Source organism: Ascaphus truei, chromosome 14, assembly GCF_040206685.1.
Source record: "Ascaphus truei isolate aAscTru1 chromosome 14, aAscTru1.hap1, whole genome shotgun sequence".
Taxonomy (NCBI): Eukaryota; Metazoa; Chordata; class Amphibia; order Anura; family Ascaphidae; genus Ascaphus; species Ascaphus truei.
In genome coordinates this window covers 38,135,206-38,156,783 of record NC_134496.1, presented here as the reverse complement: position 1 = coordinate 38,156,783, position 21,578 = coordinate 38,135,206, and the positions used below count along the sequence as shown (strand labels likewise).

Below are 21,578 nucleotides of genomic sequence, written 5' to 3'. Positions count from 1 at the left end.
ACAGCGCTCCCGGGCCTCTTTTCCAGTCGGACCCGGAAGTGATGTCATCGTCGGCGCCCGCGGAATCTCCTTCCGCTCCGTGGTCACGCACCGGAAGTGCGTCGAGGACCGGAAGGGGCGGTGGTGGGTCATCTGGTCCGCGGATGGGTAAGTAGGCCGCACGCCTCTCCTTCTCGTCCTCTGCAGGTTCCGTCTTCGCCTGGCGGGAGTAAGGGGGTGGTGGAGTCTCCTTACCTCTCCGCTGCAGGCTGGTGATCTTGGGTTCCTCCGGAGCCGTATCAGACGCCATCTCCGCCGCACTGGGAGTCACCACGGCCGTGGGACTTCTACGGGCCTCGGGCCGCACCAGCGCTCGCCGTCGGAAGGTGTCCGGACTCGTCTACTCCCTCTCTCCGGTAAGTGGACCGCCATCTTGGTTACAGCTGGGGTGGTTTGCCGGTAGGCACATCGCCACCGATGGGATGCCATCTTCCTCCTCCGAAGATATTAGGATCGGATCCTCCGCAAGGGTGTCACCGGGTTCTTGGGCGGTACCGCCAGTGGGTAGTGGTACAAAACGGGCTCGCTCTGGTACCTCCACTGTGGTCGCGCTCTCCTCCGCTGACGGTTCTCTCGGCTCAGTAGCTGGCTGGGCCTTGGTTCCTACCGCATGAGTAACGCGGGGAACTAGGGCAGCCTCGTCTCTTGTCTCCGCCACCTCCGTTAGTGTTCCCGGAGAGGCACCCCACGGGGTCTTGATCAATGGCCATGGCTCATTAGGCCACAGGTAGTACGTGCCACATTTAGGGCATCGTGCTTTCGTGCTTGGGACCTGTCCGGGTGTCCTGCAGTGGACGCACAGGCACTAACAGTAAGCCTCCTTGAAGCTGGTAAATCGTGGTGCTCAGTTCGGCCATATTTCGCCCAGGGGTGGAATAGTTCAAAGTTTCGGCTCCTTGCTCTTCAACAGTCAGGCAAAAGTGAAGTTCCTCGCTCTCACTTCCTGTCCCTCCCTTCGCTGGGGAGGACGCTCCTGATTGGCTCTCCTTGTGCCCCCTCCCTCTGGTAGAAACAAGAGGAGGGGGACTCCTTCTTTCAGTGTGACGTGGCCTTGTCTGTTGGCCAGTCACAGCACAGGTGGGTGGGCTTTCGGCTTTCGCGCCGCTCCGCTCCTTTTCCAGGGGATCTGGGTTTGGTGCCAAACCCCTGCACATCTCCCTCCACATTTCTCTCACAGTCTCTTTGCACGATTCACGTGCGCGCTCCAGGATTGGCAGGAATCGCCATTTTAGCTCGGCTGCTAATTGCTGGGCCGTGGATGGCGCTTCTGTCGCCATTTTGGATTCTTTCTTGCTCCGCGGAGCACATGTAGTGACGGCCGCCATCTTTGATGAGCCCACCAAATGTATAATCTCTCTATTCTCAGTGTCTACTGTGTAACACGTTCCTAGACACTGACTGTACTCACTGACACTCTCTGATGCTCTCAGCATGCTTTTACCCACAAGTATGATGTGGCATACCCCAGGCTAGGCAGAACTCCTTCTCTGTGCACCGCACTCGCTGACAGTTCCTGCAAGTGCTCTGTGGTGTGTTTTATGTGGGTACTGGCTAGTGTACCGGGCATCTCCCTAAGTACGGGCGTCTCCTACTTTTGGACACTCATAGTGCGGGCCCTGGGCCATGGTCCCTGGACAAGTTAACAGGCTAACCCCCCCCCCCCCCCAGTTGCCTCACACTACCTGCCTCAAGGGACTAGGACAGCAATAGCCATACACCCATCTTACATCACCTATCTAGGGCACCCAGGGTGTACTGTGCGGGAGTCCACGCTCCCCTGACTACCCCTGGTATGATATGCCTTACCCTCCATAGCACTTGCACGGAAGGTGCACTTCACTCCTCCCGTTCTGCTTTGCTGAAAGCCTGACCTGTTTGGGATCTCAGCAGTGCCTCCAAATGTAACCCATGTCCCCCTCCCCCCAGACACAGATGGCTATCTAGGGTGTAGTGAGGCTGGCTATGTGTACTTGGGTGGTGCGTACCGGCTTGGAACAGGAGGGCGTGAGTCTCCCGCGTTGGTATTGGGGACAACAGGACCTGGCTTCTGGGGTAATGGCCTTCATTCTTTAGTGGTGCAGCGCCTCCATTCTCTATAAGCCCCAGGGATGTGGGGTAGGACCCTTACAGAGAAAGAACCCTGGTCCCAGGGTGAATGCTCCAGATCACACACACAGTCTCTTGGTGAAATAGAAGCAGTGTCTCTTTATTATCCTTGTACAGCTTATCCTTGGCAGCACACAGCAACAGCACACAGCAGTTCATAAATCCCCCACACTTTAGATGTGTACAGGCCTCTTTCCTCCTCTCCACTCCTCCAGGCTGTACTCCAGCAGGATGGCCTGGTGGGTGCTGCAATACCACTGCCTTCACCCCAGGGTAGGCCCTATGGGTGAGGCTAGATCTCTCCCCTCACCCCCTCAGCAGGGTGAGGGGCATTGGTCCACTCTAGCTCTGCTCACACTCCAAACTCTCCTCTCTCTTCTGCTCCCAGGACAGCATAGAGCTAACTCCTCCAACTCCCAGGACAGACAAGAACCAACTGTCACTGACAGGAACTGGCCACTAAATCGAGTCAGCCCTGTCCCTCATGATGTCAGCAGGACCACCCCTCTGTCTAGGCCTGCACAGAGTCAGGGGGGGGCCGCCTCCATCACTCCAGGCAGGGCTTGAAGGGGGGAAAACCCATGGTTACTACTGGCGCCTGTCCTTACCAGGGCTTAATCCAGTAGGAGAAGGATAAGTAGCCCGCTCTTACTTATAGGGGCTACATATATATATGATTTAGTCTTGTTTAAACAATTTTTAGGGGGTGTTGCCCTCAAATGTTCTGCTCTCTTTCTCTTTATTAATATGCCTTAATAAACTTCACTTTACTGTAGCAATAAGTGCTTTTTGGTCTGTGTTTTTATACATAATTTTTTCCTTATGCTATTTAACGTGCGCCAAACTTTTATTGCGAAAGTACATTTGCTTTGGATTTAGGGAGCACATATTTTAAAACATTTATATATTCAGCATCATAAATATAATGAGTTGAATGATATACTGAGATTTGTAATGTACTTTTCACTCTCACATCATGTACTCTTGGGTTGTATCATACCTTTATTTAACATTTTGTGCTTTTAATAATAAAAAAAACATTGAATACACGGATGACAGAGAGGGAAAAAAAACTATTATAGAAATCTCTGATTAAATAATACTAGGTTGCCATCTTGTGGTAGTAATGCTTCCACCAAAATGCAATGTATCACTAACCTATGTTTGTTTGTTTTTAGTACAGTGTGAGTTATTATTGTACAGTGTGAGTTATTATTGTACAGTATTTCCTTAATCTATTTATCTGATAATGCAGTAGATCAAATAATCTCTCACTCCTGTGAACTATTATAAGCGAAAGATAATTTTCTAAAAAAAAAATGCATCCTTGATTGCCAATGAAGAGAAATGAAAAACTTCAACAGATTCTAAAAGCTCGTAATTAAAATCAGAGCTCATGTGGAAAAATGGCTTTATAAGAACATTATAACCGAGTCTTTATAATGTTATTACATTTGTTACAGATGAAAATCTATAATTTAACCAGATCAGTTTAATGCTACATTTCAACATGTTGCAGGACTGATCAGGTTAGCCTTGATATATTCACTATTACTATTTTATACGCAGGAGCTGTAAGGCCCCTTACAGCCCATTCACTTGTACAGCGGGCCACAGTACTGGATATATGTCTGACCTGACTAATCTAAAACTAAAGGAAGATGTAGATGCTTTATACTCCTGTTCAGGGCCACAGGCAGATTTCCCAGAGGCTAGGACTAGAGTTTTCCCAACTCTAACTGTCCATGAAATGCCTGTGAATTGACTGTATAACCTTGTTCACTTAATGTAACCATGTATTATTATCATAACTCTGTGCCCGGGACATACTTGAAAATGAGAGGTGACTCAATGTATTACTTCCGGGTAAAACATGTAATAAATAAATACGTGAGCAGGGACTGTCTGCAAAAATGTCTGTGTGCTGCATACCGCGCGCTGTACTGTAATTGTGACGCGCTTTCACTTCCATTGGGAGAAAAGCGCTGTATGAAATACTTTTTTTTATTATTATTGTTATTATTGAGTATCTTAAATAGTCCCATAAAGTGAAAATGTTGAGTCATAGGAATATTTCTCATCATAAAATTTAAGTGCAGTTTGATGATATAAGTTGTAATTTAATAGTACAGGAAGTACAATAATGTAATTTCAAGCATTTTCACGTGAGAGAAAGCCATACAATTCCGCTTGATGCATTTTTATTTAGTTTCTTGTGCTTTACACCATGAGATGAAGATGAAGGAGAGAAACAATATCCCGTGACAGATGTAGCAGGCATTAATTCTCCCACTGGCATACTGCGACAGACTACACAATGCAGACATCATTTTGACCTCATTAGCCGCGTCCGCAAACAGGGGAGGGGTTAAGGTCTTGTTGTACCTGCTGGTGCATGAGATCAGGTTTAATGATGCCTGCACTATTTAAATACAGTATACATCTGCAAAGACTCTTTTAAGCAACACGTGGAGAGATACCCGTGCAAAAAACTCAACACGCTTGACATACCTGGGATATATGCTAATTGGGATATGCAAGTTATATTCAAATGATTTCAATTAGCATATACCCCAGGGATCTCAGGTGTGGTCAGTTTTATGCTCTGGTATCTATCTCTCCATGTGTTTGGGGAAGTACGTCAGTCACTTGGTACTTAAGAGAAATAGTCTCTCTCACTTAACTAGCATCTCTTTAAATCCCTGTGTTAACAGACCGTTGTGGATATGTGTTGTTAGTGAGAATGACTCTTTTGCATCTCAATACCGCTAACAGCCGTTATAGTTACCTCAATGCCTTTACTGGATGAAAACAACACTTAACGCTGCATTATTGAGCTTTAAAGATACACATTACCACTTAACGAGGCTTTAATGTAGGTTAAATTTGAGTTAAATCAATGACTGACTGTAAATCTGGGCCTAAGTCCAAAAATTTTTGTTTGTCGGTATATTTAAAGGCAGCCTATGTACCTGTGCTAAATTGCCTCTGATTACAGATACAATTAACGTAGGTTCCATGTGTAGCACGTTACATCATAGTAGTGACATCATAAGGAGAGTCAGATAGCTATAAAGTTTATACAGATAGCAGATGAAGAATGAAAGAGAGGAAGTCAGTAGGCACATGAGGAGAAAGTAAGAACGCTAGAGAATGAGAGAGGCGGAAATAATTGGGGACATCATAAGATATTAAAGGAAAGTGATGGGAGGAAGAGAGATGAGGGGGGGGGAGGAGGTGGTAGGTGGGGAGAAAAGGAGCGGATGGATGAAGTTGGTTTATTAGAATTCCCATACTTTCAACTAGTATATATCTAATTACAGCATGAAGGGATTGGGGCACACACTTACAGTAATTTAGTATGTCAGACTACTGGAGAGGGTGCTGCTAGCAGAGTACCTATGAGGTACTGCCCCAAAATAACAAAAAGATTGGCACACCATAAATATGCAAAAAAAATATTTTTAGGGCCAATAAAATATATTTGTTGCATATTTATGGTGTGCCTATCCCTTTGCTATATTTATATATAATGGCGTCTCCATTTTGGTTTTATTTTTGTTAAATAAATCATGACAGTGTAATATGTCATGTGTTGTTATTCATCTGAGGTTGTATTTACATAATTTTAAGACCTGCAAAGGAACAGATGATTGTTATTATGTCTTGATATGTAAAACCATGGAATTCAACTAGGGTATGCTTTCTTTTTCACACAACTGTATATATAATTATATATTTATATAAACATATAGTATTTGCTATAGATTTAGCCACTACAGTATTTTAAGTTATTTATTTTATGTGTTTCATTTTATGTGTTTCATTTTCTCCGCATGTATTTTTTGTCATTTTTCTCAGGTTTTAATATTATAATAAAACATTTTGGTGCAAATATACACGCGAGAAGACCAAAACTAGAAGACAATATTGCAAACATTTCAACAGCCTCCAAATATTTGCCAGGAGCACTCAAATAGGCCGGAATAAATCCTATCCAAACTGCAGAGAAAATAGCCATGCTAAACGTTATGAGTTTAGCTTCATTGAAACGAGACGGTAGATTCTGAGCACAGAAAGCAAGAATAAAACATATGCACACAAGAATCCCAATGTAACCTAGGACAAGAGAGAAGGCCAATACTGAGCCAGCATCACATTGTAAAACGATTGTAGAAGTATCATAGGTGATTCGCTTTACAGGCCAAGGTGGAGATACGATATTCCATGTTGCACAGATAATAATCTGAAACGTAATGCACAGGCAAATTAGGAATTTTTGCTTTGAAGGACTAAAAAATGAAGCCACATTCCTGCCAGGAAGTTGAACATTAAATGCTATTAGTACTACAATAGTTTTACCCAAAATACAAGACATGCAGAGTGCAAAGGTGATCCCAAATCCAGTGTGTCTCAGCACACAGGACAGGGACGTTGGTTGGCCTAAAAAAGTAATCGAGGAAAGAAAACAGAGTGCGATAGAGACCAATATACAAAAGCTGAGGTCAGAATTGTTTGCCTTTACAATGGGACTGTGTCTGTGATATGCAAATACTGTAACAACTAATACTGTCAGACAAATTCCAAGCAATGCCCCTCCAAGTAATATAGACCCCAATGTTTCTTTAAAGGAAATATATTCCAGTTCCTTTGGCACACATTGGTCTTTCATCTTGTTGGACCAGTACTCAAGTGGACATGTTATACAATCCAGTGAATCTGCAAACAATAACAAATACATGACTTGGTTAGACGTAGAAAGTAAAAAAGGAAGAAATAAAGAAAGAGAAAAGGAAAAAAATACAAACATTTTCCTAATATGTATTTTACAGGTCAGATATGAGTAACGCAATGAGACGCGACACCCGGAAACGGTATAGGAACACTGTAATGTTAGTGTATCCAAGCGCGCGGTACGGACACACACTAATCAAGGACCCACCTCCAGACCTTTGAAGCAGACCAGTGATCAAAACGGAGCCCTGACTGTTTATTTTCTACTGGACTACCAACTATTACTTATTTGTAAGTTACAGCTTGCATTTTTATTGTATTTATTTGTCAATACATGTTTCTTCAACCTTGGTGCGCTTCTGTGCTTTTCTCTCTCTTTGTATGTAACATAGTAATTAGAATTCTATAAAAAAAAAAGCTGAATATAGAAAACCCCCATTGGATCCCGGTGGTAATAGATTACCAGAGTGAAGATCCACTTGGTTTCTATTTTGAACAGAACATTGTCTACGGTATGTCACCTCCTCTGATACCAAGATCTGTTCTATTTCTCTGGAGCTTGAGGCAGTTGGGGTCTCCCTTATGATGATGATTGATATGCCTACATATTAGGGTATCTATTTGATTTTTTATGATTCCAACATGCTGCAGGACACGCCTGTAGCGTTGTCACCTTGTTTTGCCTACATATTGTAGACCACATATACAGGTGGCATGATAAATAACACTTACTGTTTTACGGTTGATTATAATAGTATGTTTCTATCTGTTTTTTTGGACTCTTTTGATAGCTTTGTCAATACAGTTTCTGCTATACCCTCTAAGAATTTTTTGCTTCATGATATCCGTTTGTATCTTGAAGTCCTCTTTTGTGGGGCAATTACGTTTGGCCAAACGCAATTGAGTGCATCGAAAGGGATCTTTTGTACTGTATATAGTCACACACAGTTCTCATCCCCTAATAGCACCCTCTTGTCTCTGTCTAACCTACTTTTTGATGGTTGAGCAAGTATTTTTCCTTCTCTGTAATTAGGGAATCATTCATAAAACCACAGCACCTATATACTGTAAAGTAATTATCCGAAATCCTTCAATAAGCTTATTACTCACTATGGGGTCTACTTATCAAAGTCTCTTGGCTGTAAAACTGGTACACAAAACTGCACCACATACAGTATATAAAAAAATTAATTTAGTGCAATTTTCTGCACGGTTTTGCAGCATGAACACCAGAAATGCACATTAGCTCACTGTGCTTTTGTTCAGTTTGATATTGACAATATTTAATTGTAAGTTCAATTAGAATCAGATTGTGGTGGATCATACAGAACAGGATATTATGAATCTCATGGTAACCAACAAATATTTATTTGTCACATGTTTCACTATCTGCTAAAAACAATGCACCCTCTGATTGAGCTGCAGGCTTCTTCCCATCACCATTTCCTAAACGTTATTAGGAACAATAGATTTTGTAACACTCAAGCTGCCTTTAGAACTTGTATTAAATCCAGTGTAATAGGACTAATGGAACATAGCAAATATTTTGCTTTACAAACATACACTTTTAAATGGTTTGCTTTAAACAAAATATTAAATGATTTACATTAAAACTAGTCTCTCGTTTTCTATTCTAAATAAATCATAAACCTTTTGATAGAAGATTGCCATTATGTTTTAACCCTTTCGCATGGCTGGCCTCTCTAGCAGCAAAGCTGTTAATGGCACGCTAATATTTGAAACTAAATAGTAACACATTTAGGGAGAAATTCTGTATCTGCCAAAGTGGTCGGTCATGTTGCTTTTAATACGAAAATCCACAGTGAAGTTTGTGAGGGTTTGTAGGTGAAAATGACCAGAATGACCACTTCAGCAGATATAGAATAAGAGCCGTAGTTAACTCAGCAGACGCTAATGCCAATTATCGACTATGGAGACATAGTATATGGTTCAGCACCCCAAAACAACCTTAGCAAACTTGACACCCTCTACAACTCAATATGCAGTTTTGTTCTCCAATGCAACTACAACACACATCACTGTGAAATGCTCAAAGAACTAGATTGGTCATCACTTGAGTCTAGGCGCAAAGTTCATCTTTCCTGTCTTGCCTTCAAATACTTTCTGGGCAAGCTACCCAGCTATCTGAACTAGCTCCTCTCCCCATACCACATGCAGCACTTATCATCTGAGATCTGACTCCAAAAGACTTCATGGTCCCAAGGTTCAACAAAGTATCCGGCCGCTCCTCCTCTTACCGTGCACCTCAAAACTGGAACAACCTACCGGAGACTCTCACATCCACCACCAGTCGAAGTTCTTTCAAAACCAAGGCTGTCTCACATTTTAATCTGGTCTGTAACTGTTACATATGCCTATAATATATATTATCTCTAACTGTGCATGCAATGTCTTGTATATAATGTATACCCTGTTCACTTATGTAACTGTATTTGTAACCATTTGTCATTTTAACTCTATGCCCAGGACATACTTGAAAACGAGAGGTAACTCTCAATGTATTACTTCCTGGTAAAATATTGTATAAATAAATAAATAAAAATAAACTCACTTGTCTGATTGCTGATCTCGCCATTGTCACATGATATGCAATCAAAGCAGCAAGGATGCATCCCTGCTTGGACTGCTTTTCTGCTCCCTGGAAGGCAGTCTTTGCTGCACACTGATATTGGTACCTGTAGAAGAGGATTTCCTTCTGTTACTGGCAAATTGAGTCAGTTATATCTAAATGAATGTCTTGTTTGCATGTTTTTGTGCCTTTTCTACTTTAGATAGTAAGGACAAAAAAGAAAAAACACACAATCCCCTTTATTAGAATTTTGAAACTTCATACAGTGTTTATACCGCAGATAGAAATATTCTGTGTACATATAAATTAGCCTAATAAGGGAATTATACATAAACCCACAGCAGCTATATAAAGTGATTAGCCAAATATTTTAATACACTTACTAGTCACTTTGGGGTCTACTTATCAAAGTAGCTTGGCTGCAAAACTGGTACGCAAAACTGCACCAAATGTTGCAAAGAAATGAATTCCATAGAATGGGACATTTCCCTTTAACAAATTTAAGACAAGTTTTTGCACAATTTTCTCTGGTTTTCCAGTACGAATTCCAGAAATGACTATTATGGTTATTTACAATAAGCAAGCCAATTGGGGACAATTGTTAGCAACCATAAACAAAAAGTGCCACCCAAGTAATACTATGTTAAAATATATCTTAATCGCTGCCATGTTCAATGATACAGTAGTTTTTTAGAATCTCTATAGGTTTGAACTACAGTGTCATGAACTACTTATATATCAAGTTATAATTTGTAGCATGAAGAAAACGTACCTCTTTTTGGGCTCCTTGCCACACAATTGCATCTTCATTCACCCTGAGGTTCCCATCTTCGTTGAATTCTCCCACAGGGACAAATATAACGGATCCATCATTTCTCTTCTGCCAGTTCAGAAGGTCATAAGATGGGTTGGGATCTCCATTTTGGTCAAAGTTTACTTTGTCACCAGCACTTGCGGTGAAATTAACACGTTTCAGGTATTTTAACACCTGGATATTTCAAGAAAAACAACTGTTAAGAATATACAGTATAATATATTGATATATATTACCCAACACAGACGCATTCTAATATAAAAATGATTGTATTATACTGTATCGGTGTTGTCTTTTTATGTATATAGTGTCAGTCAGTGAAAGTAGCACTCTATAGAGTTATTATAGAAGAATTGTATAATTAGGGATTAGTGAATGATATATAAGACTGAACATTGCATGAAAGGATTTCCGGTCCCAAAGATCTCAGGGGTCTATGTACAGTATTAAAGCTGCAGACCAAGCGATATCCTACATGTGTGTTTGTTTAATAAATCAGTTCTGTACTATGAGAAAATACTTGTAGCTTTTTTTTTTTTTAAACAACTCTGAATTACATTTTTAATGTATTATAATGTAACAAGCATTTTTTTCTATAGCAACCATTTACAAAGTCACACCCCTTTCTCTTCTGATATAGGCACACCGTTTTTTGAGCCCTGCCCTCACAATAGCAGTGCACCAATTGTATCTAGTGACTGCCTGGTCACATTATCTTTTCCACAGAACTTTGCATATTTGGTCTTCCTGCTGCACTGAAAGCCATTTAGTGAACCCCTAGCCGAATTTTGCCGATCGAGCATAGGAGAACAGATCGATTGGCAACTTAGCTATTTACTTATCATTGTGTGGATTGTATTGATGTGCATATTAAAGGGAAAATAAAATTGAAAAAAAAAGCAGCTCAGATTGCGGGTTTATGTCAATTTTGGTGAAAGACCATTGATTTTCATCCTGCACCTATGTATCAAAACAGTTTGATCCAACTTTGCCCTATCTGCCCTTGCTTGGGGAGTGTCAGTAGAAGTTTGAGAGGATGTACACGGTGCACATATAATGAGATGCATCACATTCTTGCGTCATTGTTTTCACCTTTTATTTCTTCTAAAAAGATCCTCCATATCTGAAGTGGTGGAAGTCTACAACTCTGCATCAGCTGTAAGAAATGGTTCTTACATATGTCGGAGCTCTGCTCTAAAGAAACGCAGCAGTGCGTCAAAATATACTTTTCTCTATGTTGATACATAGACTCCTTACAATCTTACTGGTGTATTGAAAAACACACACAAATAAAAAGAATACCTACAGTAGAAGAGAACATTGTGTAAGGCTAGGGGAGTGTGTACTGTATGTATCGGGTCATAACCTCTTTGTAAAGGTGGCCTTTCAGGGAAGTCTTCCTTTCCAGAGTGATTACAGTCTAAGTGGTATGTTGGGAGATTAACAAAGACAGTAAGGAAAGGAGTAAGATAGAAGTTCCTGGCCAAGGGTATTGCTAAATGCCTTATTCGGTGTTAGAAGAAATAGTCACACTCAACTCCTCTTTCACATTCTCTTCTCACATTCAAAAGGTAGATAAAACCTGATGTTTTTTTCCTCCATAATATTACACAGATTCGCCCTTTCCTCTGTTGCTCGACTGCAAAAACTCTGAAACAGACCCTCATTCTCTCCCGTCTCGACCACTGTAACCTCCTGCTGTCTGGCCTTCCTGCCTCCCACCTGTCTTCCCTACAATTTATCCTAAACGCTGCTGCTATCCTAATCACTCTACTATTTCAGAAATCTGTCTCAGTGTCTCCCCTGCTGAAATCCCTCTTCTGGCTTCTTATCAAATCCCATATCACAAACTCAATTCTCCTCCTCACTTTTAAAGCTTTACACTCTTCTGCCCCCCTTACATCTCAGCCCTAATTTCTCGCTATACACCATCCTGACTCTTGAATTCTGCTCAAGGATGTATTATCTCTACTGCTTTCGTATCTAAAGTCCTCTCCTGCCTTAAACCTTTCTGACTGACTGCCCCACACCTCTGAAATGCCCTTCCCCTCAATATCCGACCTGCGCCCTCTCTATCCACCTTTAAGACCCAACTCAAAACACACCTGCTTAAGGAAGCATGGAGTAGCTCCGTGGTAATGATAATTTACACCAGTGGTCCCCAATTCCAGTTCTCAAGGACCACTAACAGTGCAGGTTTTAATCATTTTGACTGAACCACCTGTGCTCAAGCAGGGGTATCCTTAAAACCTGCACTTAGTGGTCCTTGAGGACTGGATTTGGGGACCACTGATTTACACCTCATACATAAACCTTGTACCCTTGCAGATGCACTTACCAGAACACCCTCCTACTGTCTCTGTACATTCTTCCTACCAACCAATTCGATTGTTATGTCTTCGGAGTAGGGACTCCTTTTCCTAAATGTTACTTTAATGTCTGAAGCGCTTCTCCCCTTTATGTATTATTTATATTATTTGTTATTTATATGATTGTCATGTGTATTACTGCTGTGAAGCGCTATGTGCATTAATGGTGCTATATAAATAAAGACATAATACATACTGCATATACATACATACATACTGTATATACATACATACATACATACATACATACATACATACATGAGTCCAGGCTACTGAAAGGCTTTATTCAGAAAGTGTGTTTTCAGATATAACGTAAAGCTGTTGAATGGAGGTGTTTGGCGTATAGGCTAAAGCGAGAGTGGTAGAGGTGAAAGGGATGGAAAAGACAAGATTATGAGCAAAGCACGCCATAGGAGATGAGCAGGGGTATAGTGAGAAATCAACGTTGGGATGGCGGGAGAAGCAGTAGAGTCTAGAGCTTTGAAGGTTGATGATTTACATCTCTCATGTACCAATATATTTTAGAGGGATGTCTACAAATCAGGTTTCTGTCAATGAATATTTTACCTTCCAAGGATCCACATTGAAGCTATTAATGTGTGTTCCATTTACAAAAGAACCATTGCTTTCTTCCAGTGCCAACATATTATGCAAAGCGTGAGCAACGGCATAAACTCCTTTATACACATTGTATGAAATCCTTAGATTATTCACATCCAGAAATATGTTATCCTTTGAATTTAAATCTTCCTGCCCAGAGCAAAACGGTTTGCTCACATTTGTTACATTCGCAACACTTCCCAGGGAACAGTTAAATATTTCTTCCCACAACTCAACAACGAGGGGGTTGTTTTGGTGCTGGGATGGGTGGACTTTGAGAAGAAAACTTTTCAATCCAGTAATTTCTGCTCTGCGAATGGCAAACCCTATAGTGCCAACAAGAGACTTATCATTAGCCAACAAGTACGATGTAGACCAGGTTTCACTTGCAATCCATTGAATTGCAGTTATCTTTTGATAAACTAATTCTTTGAAGATAATTTGTATTAGATATTCATTAGCAATCAGCAAGACAACTTTAACCTTGTAAACTGAGATACTGTGTACAACCTGTGAGACCTTTCCAGGCGTCGGATTTGGAGGAATCATTTCAGTGAAAGCCACACATGGGCCCAGTCTTTTAGCTTCATCTTTAAATACGCTGGCAGCATTGAGTCCATAGTCAGTATCTATAGCTATAATGCCAATCCATGTCCATTTGAAATGATTAACCAGCTGTGCTAATGCTCGAGACTGGAACAGATCACTTGGGATGGTGCGAAGAAATGTTGGATAATCATGTTTATTGCTTAAACAGGCACATGTGGAGAAGTAACTGATCTGTAAGAGGAAAACTGTATCAGAGTAACAAAAAGCATAAGGAATAAAGAACAACTTAGAAGACTTGTTTCTTTTTTTTGATGTGACAAATAAAGCAGGAAAAAGGATATAATTTTGTTAAGTGTACAAGCTTTTATCCTAATATATGACAGTTGTTCAGTAAGACTAATATTACTTACAGGAGAATGCAGAAGATACTTGTTATCATTTATCATTATCATTTATTTATTGGTACGGTTCCTGGCCTCACCCTGCAGTCTGCCCACAAAGTATCAAGCAATGTATATAACATTAACAGAATGAAGAAATTATCATAAACTGTGGTGCTTCCCTAGAAAATAGCACAATGGACATAAACGACCGCTTTTTTTCCTCTATATTTATTGATATTCAAATAGTATATTGTATTTCTTTTTCATATATACAGTTGTTGAGGTCATAGTTAAAGGGACATTCCAAGCATTTATTTGGTATGAAACAGGGGGTCCTCGGCGCTGAAGCATGTTGATTTCAGCTTTGGGGGACCCCTGCTGCCCGAGATACTTACTTCTGTAGATACTGCCGGGGCTCCAATATTCTTAAATCTCCCACAGCACATGGGTGAATAGGAAGTCGTGACAGATCATGTTGTGGCTTCGTCTTAGCTCCCGAGCCGTGGGAGCTTTAAACCACCATACGTTTTACCTAGCAGGGCTTGCTACCGGGGGCACCTTTGCAGCCAACCCCACAGAACTCCCCCCCTAGCCAGAACCACTCCTTAAATCATACTCTTTGATATATATACTGGTACCTGGGTTACTAACTACAGCAAAGCAGGAACTTTGGTCCCTCTTAGTCCATATACTGGCGGTTTCATGATATCATACAGTTCTCTTGGTTATTTCAGCTTTATATCTAGGGACTTTTATTAAGTTGTATCTTGGTTTATAGATTTCTCTGCCATTTTGGAAGGATTGATTTCTTTGCTTTCTCAAAAATATTGGTGATGAAATCTAGCTTCTCATGATGCAAATCAGACGTTGGCTTTTATGCCTCCATGTCGCATAAGATACCTGTTATTAACCTTCTTACATTTGATGCAGATGTGCCAGTTAGAGAGGTTAACTGTATGCCAACTCTGACCTGTTGGGTTTTTGACATAAGAAAACTGGAGGTAAAATATGTCCCCAGATGCAGAATTGGATGTATCCTGATTTAGTATGTGCCTTGTGGTACTGATCACGACTGCTAGAGCTGCATAGAAACCCTTCCCAAATCACAGCTAATGCGATGACAGATAAAACTAATGCAAAGTATCTTCAAACATTGGCATTAAGATGTGAGTCTTCACCATGTTAACATAAATGTAATGTTTTCTTAAGCTTGAAAGCCACTGGGAATTATTTGGCTACATACATTGTAAATAAAAAACTCCACACTTTCCAAGCTAAGATAGACTATTAAAACGTGTGTTTGTAAAGGCAATAAAAATGAATTAATGTTTTTTTAAATGTTATTCTTAAATTGAAAATGTTAAATGTTAATGTTCCCTTGAACATTATTGCAGGTGGAATAAATGACCGATAATATCCACATGCCACATTTGACTGCTTCATCACATTCTCCTCTCACATTCACAATGTTGCTTGAACCTGTCGATTTGTCCTATATAACATTATAAAGATACACCCTTTCCTCTGTCGCTCTACTGCTGACATTCTACCACATGCCCTCATTCTCTCCTGCCTCGACTATTGTAACCCTTTACTGTCCAGCCTTCCTGCCTCTCACCTGCCTCCCCTACTATCTTTCCTAAATGCTGCTGCTAATCACTTTACTTTCTCTTAAATCTGTCTCAGCGTCTCTCCTGCTGCTATTCCTCTCCTGGCTTCCTATTAAATCCGGTATGACACAAAATATTCCTCTTCTATTTTAGACTTCTCTGCCCCTCCTTACATCTCAGCTCTAATTTGTTGCTATACACCTGCTCGACTCTTCTGTTCTGCTCAAAGATGTTTTCTGTCTGCCTTTTTATATCTAAAGCTCTTTTCCACCTGAAACCTTTCTCGCTATCTGCCCCACACCTCTGGAATACCCTTCTGCTCAATATGTGACTAGCAGCCTCTCTCTCCATCATTAAGGCCTACCTTAAAACACACCTCTTTACTGAAGCCTTTGCGTAGCTCCCTTTGCTGATAATATACATCTCATATGCATTTACCATGACCCCTTCTATACACCGTAACCATAACACCCTGCTACTGTCTCTGGATGTTCTACCTACTTCAAACTTAGATTGTAAGCTCTTGGGGACTTAAAGATTCATTTTCTTAATGTCTACTCTTATGTATGAAGCGTTTATTGCTGTTATGTCTCCTTTTATTATGCCAAGTGCATTATTGCTGTAAATGAATACGCTATACAAATAAAGACATACATACATACATACTTGCAGTGCTAATGTACATTGTACTAGCTATTTTTATTAACAAAGCTCCCAGTGCAAATGTAAACATGTCATTTATAAAAAATAAAAAAATGGCCAAATATATTTAAAAATAGCTATTAAAAACTAATTGAAGAATACCATTGGAATGTTAAAAATCCCCATCATTGTTGCCACAGCAATGGATTGGGTGGATTTAGAATCTGCAATTATTGCTGGGACTAAAGGAAGCTGCTCACAATTATAAACCCTCTTTCCAGTCCCGGTTGTCATTGATATTGCTGCCCGTACTGACTGGGAGATCACATTACAGCCATCGTGGATTCTGTATCCCAACGTCACATTAGGAAGAAGTTTGGTGTTTCTGTTTATTTCCTCAATGGCAAAAATCATTGTTTGTACAAACCGGAAATGTCTCAAACTGAAACTGAAAGGAAGCCAGGGTCAGAATATCTGCAGAATAATGTGGTACAGTATGTTACTGTTCCTATCCCATATATCATTTTCCTACATTTTCAAATCTGTAGTAGTAACACAAACATATTTCTGTGTGTTCATAGACAGAAAACAATCAAGATCAGAGCAAGGAAGTAACTAAATGAGTCGTAAGTAAGAAGGAAGTATTTAAGATGAGTATGCCCTTACTTCCCTGAGGACTTAGAAACTGGGAGTCATTATTTCAGAAGACCTAAAAGTAGGTGAGCAATGTAACAAAGCAACGCAGAAAGCCAGCAGGATGTTAGGTTGTACAGGGAGAGGCATTCAGCAGCAGAAAGAGAGGGATTGTGATGCCACTGTAAAGATTATTGATGAGACCTCACCTGTTTTCACCTCCCAACAGATGTGGTAGGGACTATTAAAGTAAGGGAATTAAAACATGTTTGGGATAGATATAAGGCTATCCAGAAAACAAAACAAAGCCAAGGATCAGATGGGGTCTGAGCTTGTACATCAGGTTGGAATATGGGCAGATTCGGTGGGCTGTGGTTCTTATCGACTGTCAAATTCTAATGTTTCAATCTATCAAAGTCTTCGAGCTGCAACGCATCTGCGAAAACAATAACCTATTTATCAAAGGAAAACGTTATATTGGGAGGAATAGCAAAGTTGTTGCCTTGGCTACATTTTTTTGCTTTTTGTACAATGTGTACAAAGATAAAGGCCACGTTGACAGCAAAGGATTTAAGGAGAGACTGATAATTAATGAACCCAGTACTATATACATACTAAATTAACCTACTGTAATGGTCAGTATTCCTACTTTTATTACTTCTGAAATGGCTTTGCTGCAACAGAAAGTGCTACTACTCCAGCAGTGCAGGTTAACAAATGCAGAATAGGTGTGTTACTTATAAAACAAACAGCCTGGCACTTACCTCACGCATCTTACTCTATCAGGCACTTTCCTGAAAGATATATCTGGCTCGGACACAGCGTAGTGTGCAGAAAAGATTCCTCCGATATCTACATCTCCTGTCTTCATGACACCAGGCAGGTCAAATTCTCCATCCAATTTGCAGATTGGGTGGAAATCAACTTCAGCTTGAGCCCTCAATAGAAAGAGAAATCTCCAGCCTAACAGCAACTGTTTAAAATTCATTCTACAAGAGATGCCTATCATGCTATCAAAAAAGGCAATGGCTTTTTATGCAGAAACCCTTACTTTTTATGGACAGTACTTTACGCCCAGGAAAGTCTTTCTTTCCCCTGGAGAACGGCTAATGAACACAATTTCACATGGACATTTCAAGAATTCAGTCAGACATAAAATTGCAGGTGCACAATTCAAACAGTGCATTTTGTTTAAAATGGTAGATGATTTAATAGTTTTTTTGTGCCATGCAGTACAACCCCTAATATGGAAATACTGGCTAACAAAGACTAATTAAATTACGATAGCCATGATCCCACCGGGATTGTGTGTTACCTGCCAATGGACTTAAATTGCAGGTAACACAAGATCGATGGGCTGTTGACTATTGTAGTTTCATGGGTTTCTCGTAGGGGTCTATTTTGTTGGAAAACCAGGGAAAATCAGAACAAATATGAGCACCAGATTTATCAAAGAAAATGAATACAATTGAAATCAATTGGAGTTTTCCTTTTCATACATCTGGTGCAATTCTTATGCACTGGTTCTGATCCAGTTTTGCAGCCTGAACACTTTAGTAAATAACCCCCAAGGTCTTTCTTTGGCAGAAATAAATATGTAACCTGTACAAACAGAGGAAAACAAAGGGACTTTCCAAACATTGCACAGAGATGATATCGTGGGGTCTTTTTTTACTAAAGTCTCCAGGAGGAACAACCAATGCCAAGAACAGAACTACATTTATCAAAGGAAATCAGTTGGATTTAAAGATGTGGGATTTTTCTTTTGATATATCTGGTGTCATTCTCTTCCTCTGGTTTTGCAGCACGTGGACTTTAGTAAATAACTCCTCCGGGTCTCCAATGAGAATTCCTCCCTTTGGGTCCTAATGACCATGAGGTTATTATGCAGCAGCCCGGAGGCATTGAGTTGTGAAAGTTATTTTGTTTCACATGAATAAGCGAGGGACTGTCATCAACATTCACTTCAATTTAGTGTACTGTACACAGTTCATTTCCTGGCAGTTAAACACACATAATCCCGTAAGGATTATTTGCACCTGTGCAGGTTACAATGATGCTCGTGTGTTTATAGAATATATTGTAGGATAACTCTCCTTAGACCAAAGATCTCTTTTCAGATGAATAAATCACATTCGTTTCCAAGAAAACATTGTTCTAGGGTAAATTGTTAGGAAACGAGAGCTTCACCATTAGTTAAAATAATATATAAACCTTGAATAAATTAATTTGAAAGGTAGCCCAAAATGTTAGCTACTAGTGCAAGGACAATGCGTTTGTTGCATTATATATTTCGCAAGGCCTGTTGAAAAAAAATATGTTTTATTAATTTTCCCAAGAAAAAAATAAGTAAAATGTTCAATTTGTTGGTCATTAAATCTTTCTAAGCTTGATCTGTACATTGACTCAATATGTTGCTTTTTTTGTGTTAGTCTTCTATGTTTGAAAAGCAGCACACTTAGCTAATCTTAGCTTATGTTAGCTATTGTAGAGTCCTTAGTTTGCACTCGCCATAATTACCTAAAACAGCTCTACAAACGTAGGAAGAATGCAGAAAACATTTCAATATTTTGGGGCTTATGTACTAAAACTAAAAGTGTGCTAAGTTTATATATATATATATATATATATATATATATATATATATATATAATTTTATTTATTTATTTATTTTTATTTTTTACATTTGTGCTTCAAAATGTTAGTGCTAAAAAGTAGGACAAACCTTCAGAAAATGTGCATTGTAGGAATGGAAGCTTCATACATGTGACACAATGTGTTATTTAAAATACATTTTGACGCATTGCATCATGTTGACTACTTGATTGAAACAAATTTAAAAAGAAATGTTTAACTAGTGGTAGAGCTGATATAAATTATTAGTGTAATATTATTTATAATTGATATAATAGCCATACTGGGAAAATGATATATTTTGTTAACCTACATAATAAAACCTCAGTGCTGCTTCAAATACATTTTTGGTTGATACATAGAAACATTTTTTTGCTCTAAGAATACAAACTGATTTTGTAGGAGTTACGTCAGGTTCAACTTGGCGGACGATTTTGATGCATCATATACAGTTTTTTCGTGCACATAAACATAATTTTTTTAGTATGTACCATTAACATCTGTATGCCTAGTGCAGTAAATTTCTGTGCACCATAAAAAGAAGGCATTATAATCACAGCTGAGAAAGGCCGTGCTTATAGTCCTTGCGATGGCGACGTGACGCCGATGCCGACGTCACGCTGCAGTCGTTGAAAAAAATCAAATTTAATTGACTTCCAGAGATCACGACCAAGCTGTCGCTCCGTCGCGTCGCTCCTACTATAAGCGCACTCTATAGATTCAATGCATTTGTTTTGATGCGACATTGCGTCGCCATTGCAGGGACTCTAAGTGTGGCCTAGGGCCGCGTTCACACTAGGGACTTCGTGACGCAGCATGCGCACGTCGCGTGTGCGCGCCTCTGTCTGCTGGGCGATGTGTGATCATCCCCAGCAGACGGAATGATCCGACACAAGGCGACGTCCTGTGCATGTCATATCCTTCACAGACAGGAAGGAAACAAGAGCCGAATCATTCAGCTGACTGTGTGAGCCGAGCTGCTGTCTCCAGACTGTGGTATAAAAATAACACAACACAGGCAGAAAGGCAAAGAATTGTAAATAAAAAAGATATTTACACAACTATAAAAAAAAAAATCTAGAATATATAGTTATAAACTGAAGTGACTATGTATGTAAATAGATCGTGCTGCTTTCACAATGAAATAAAATGGAGTCTGGAGTCTCAATGTGTGAAAAGTTTGTGCTCATGGCCAGACGTGGGTTGGGTCTATCAATGTTTATATTAAATTCATTGGCTGCTGAAATTGACGTTGCGCTGCTGCAGCCGGACATCACAGCTTCAAAGGTCTCCCGATAGTGCAGCAGCGTCGCCGCCACACTTTGCAGCCAATGGTAGTTTCAATACTGAACACTACCATTGGCCGACAGGAATCTGTGACAAGCGCACATAAGGAGATAGAGATGTAGCAAGACTCGCTGTCCTTGGTGCTGTAGCCACGCGCATTCATGCGATAGCAGCTGTTGTGGCTCCGATGGATTAATGCTGCAGTGGTCTTATTTAGAAGCATGGACCACCTGCAGCTCCATCGCGGCAGACACTTTCCCCAGCACGTGGATGTTTGCTTGTTTGTACGTGGCGCTGAGGACTGTAAGTCTCGCTACATCTGTAATGACAGATCAAACCTAAAAACACACATTTTAAATTAAGCATTTCAATAGTGTGGACTCATGGTTACTGTCCCACACCCACAGCCGCACCTACCAGCCATCGTGTCCATGCACTGCCATCTATTGCACTTACTGTACACCCTCACCTGGCATCTCTGTATTTCTCCCAACATACTTAAAATCCATGAGCTGATGGATTGCACCACCGATTGCATTATCCGTGATAAGGAAAAAAAAAATCAGAAAAAGATGTACTGCACCGACA

The 21,578-nt window shown here is 40.3% G+C and overlaps 1 protein-coding gene across 1 annotated transcript; it reads right to left on the bottom strand.

Moving 5' to 3' along the window:
- Positions 1 to 3,167: 3,167 nt before the first annotated feature.
- LOC142465980 (extracellular calcium-sensing receptor-like) lies at positions 3,168 to 18,075 on the bottom strand. Its single transcript, XM_075570517.1, has 5 exons — positions 17,834 to 18,075; positions 13,220 to 14,032; positions 10,242 to 10,457; positions 9,452 to 9,575; positions 3,168 to 6,864 (listed from the first exon to the last, which is right to left on the bottom strand). The coding sequence occupies exons 1-5, from the start codon at positions 17,840 to 17,842 to the stop codon at positions 5,969 to 5,971; spliced, it is 2,058 nt and encodes a 685-aa protein (XP_075426632.1). The 5' UTR covers positions 17,843 to 18,075; the 3' UTR covers positions 3,168 to 5,968.
- Positions 18,076 to 21,578: the final 3,503 nt, after the last annotated feature.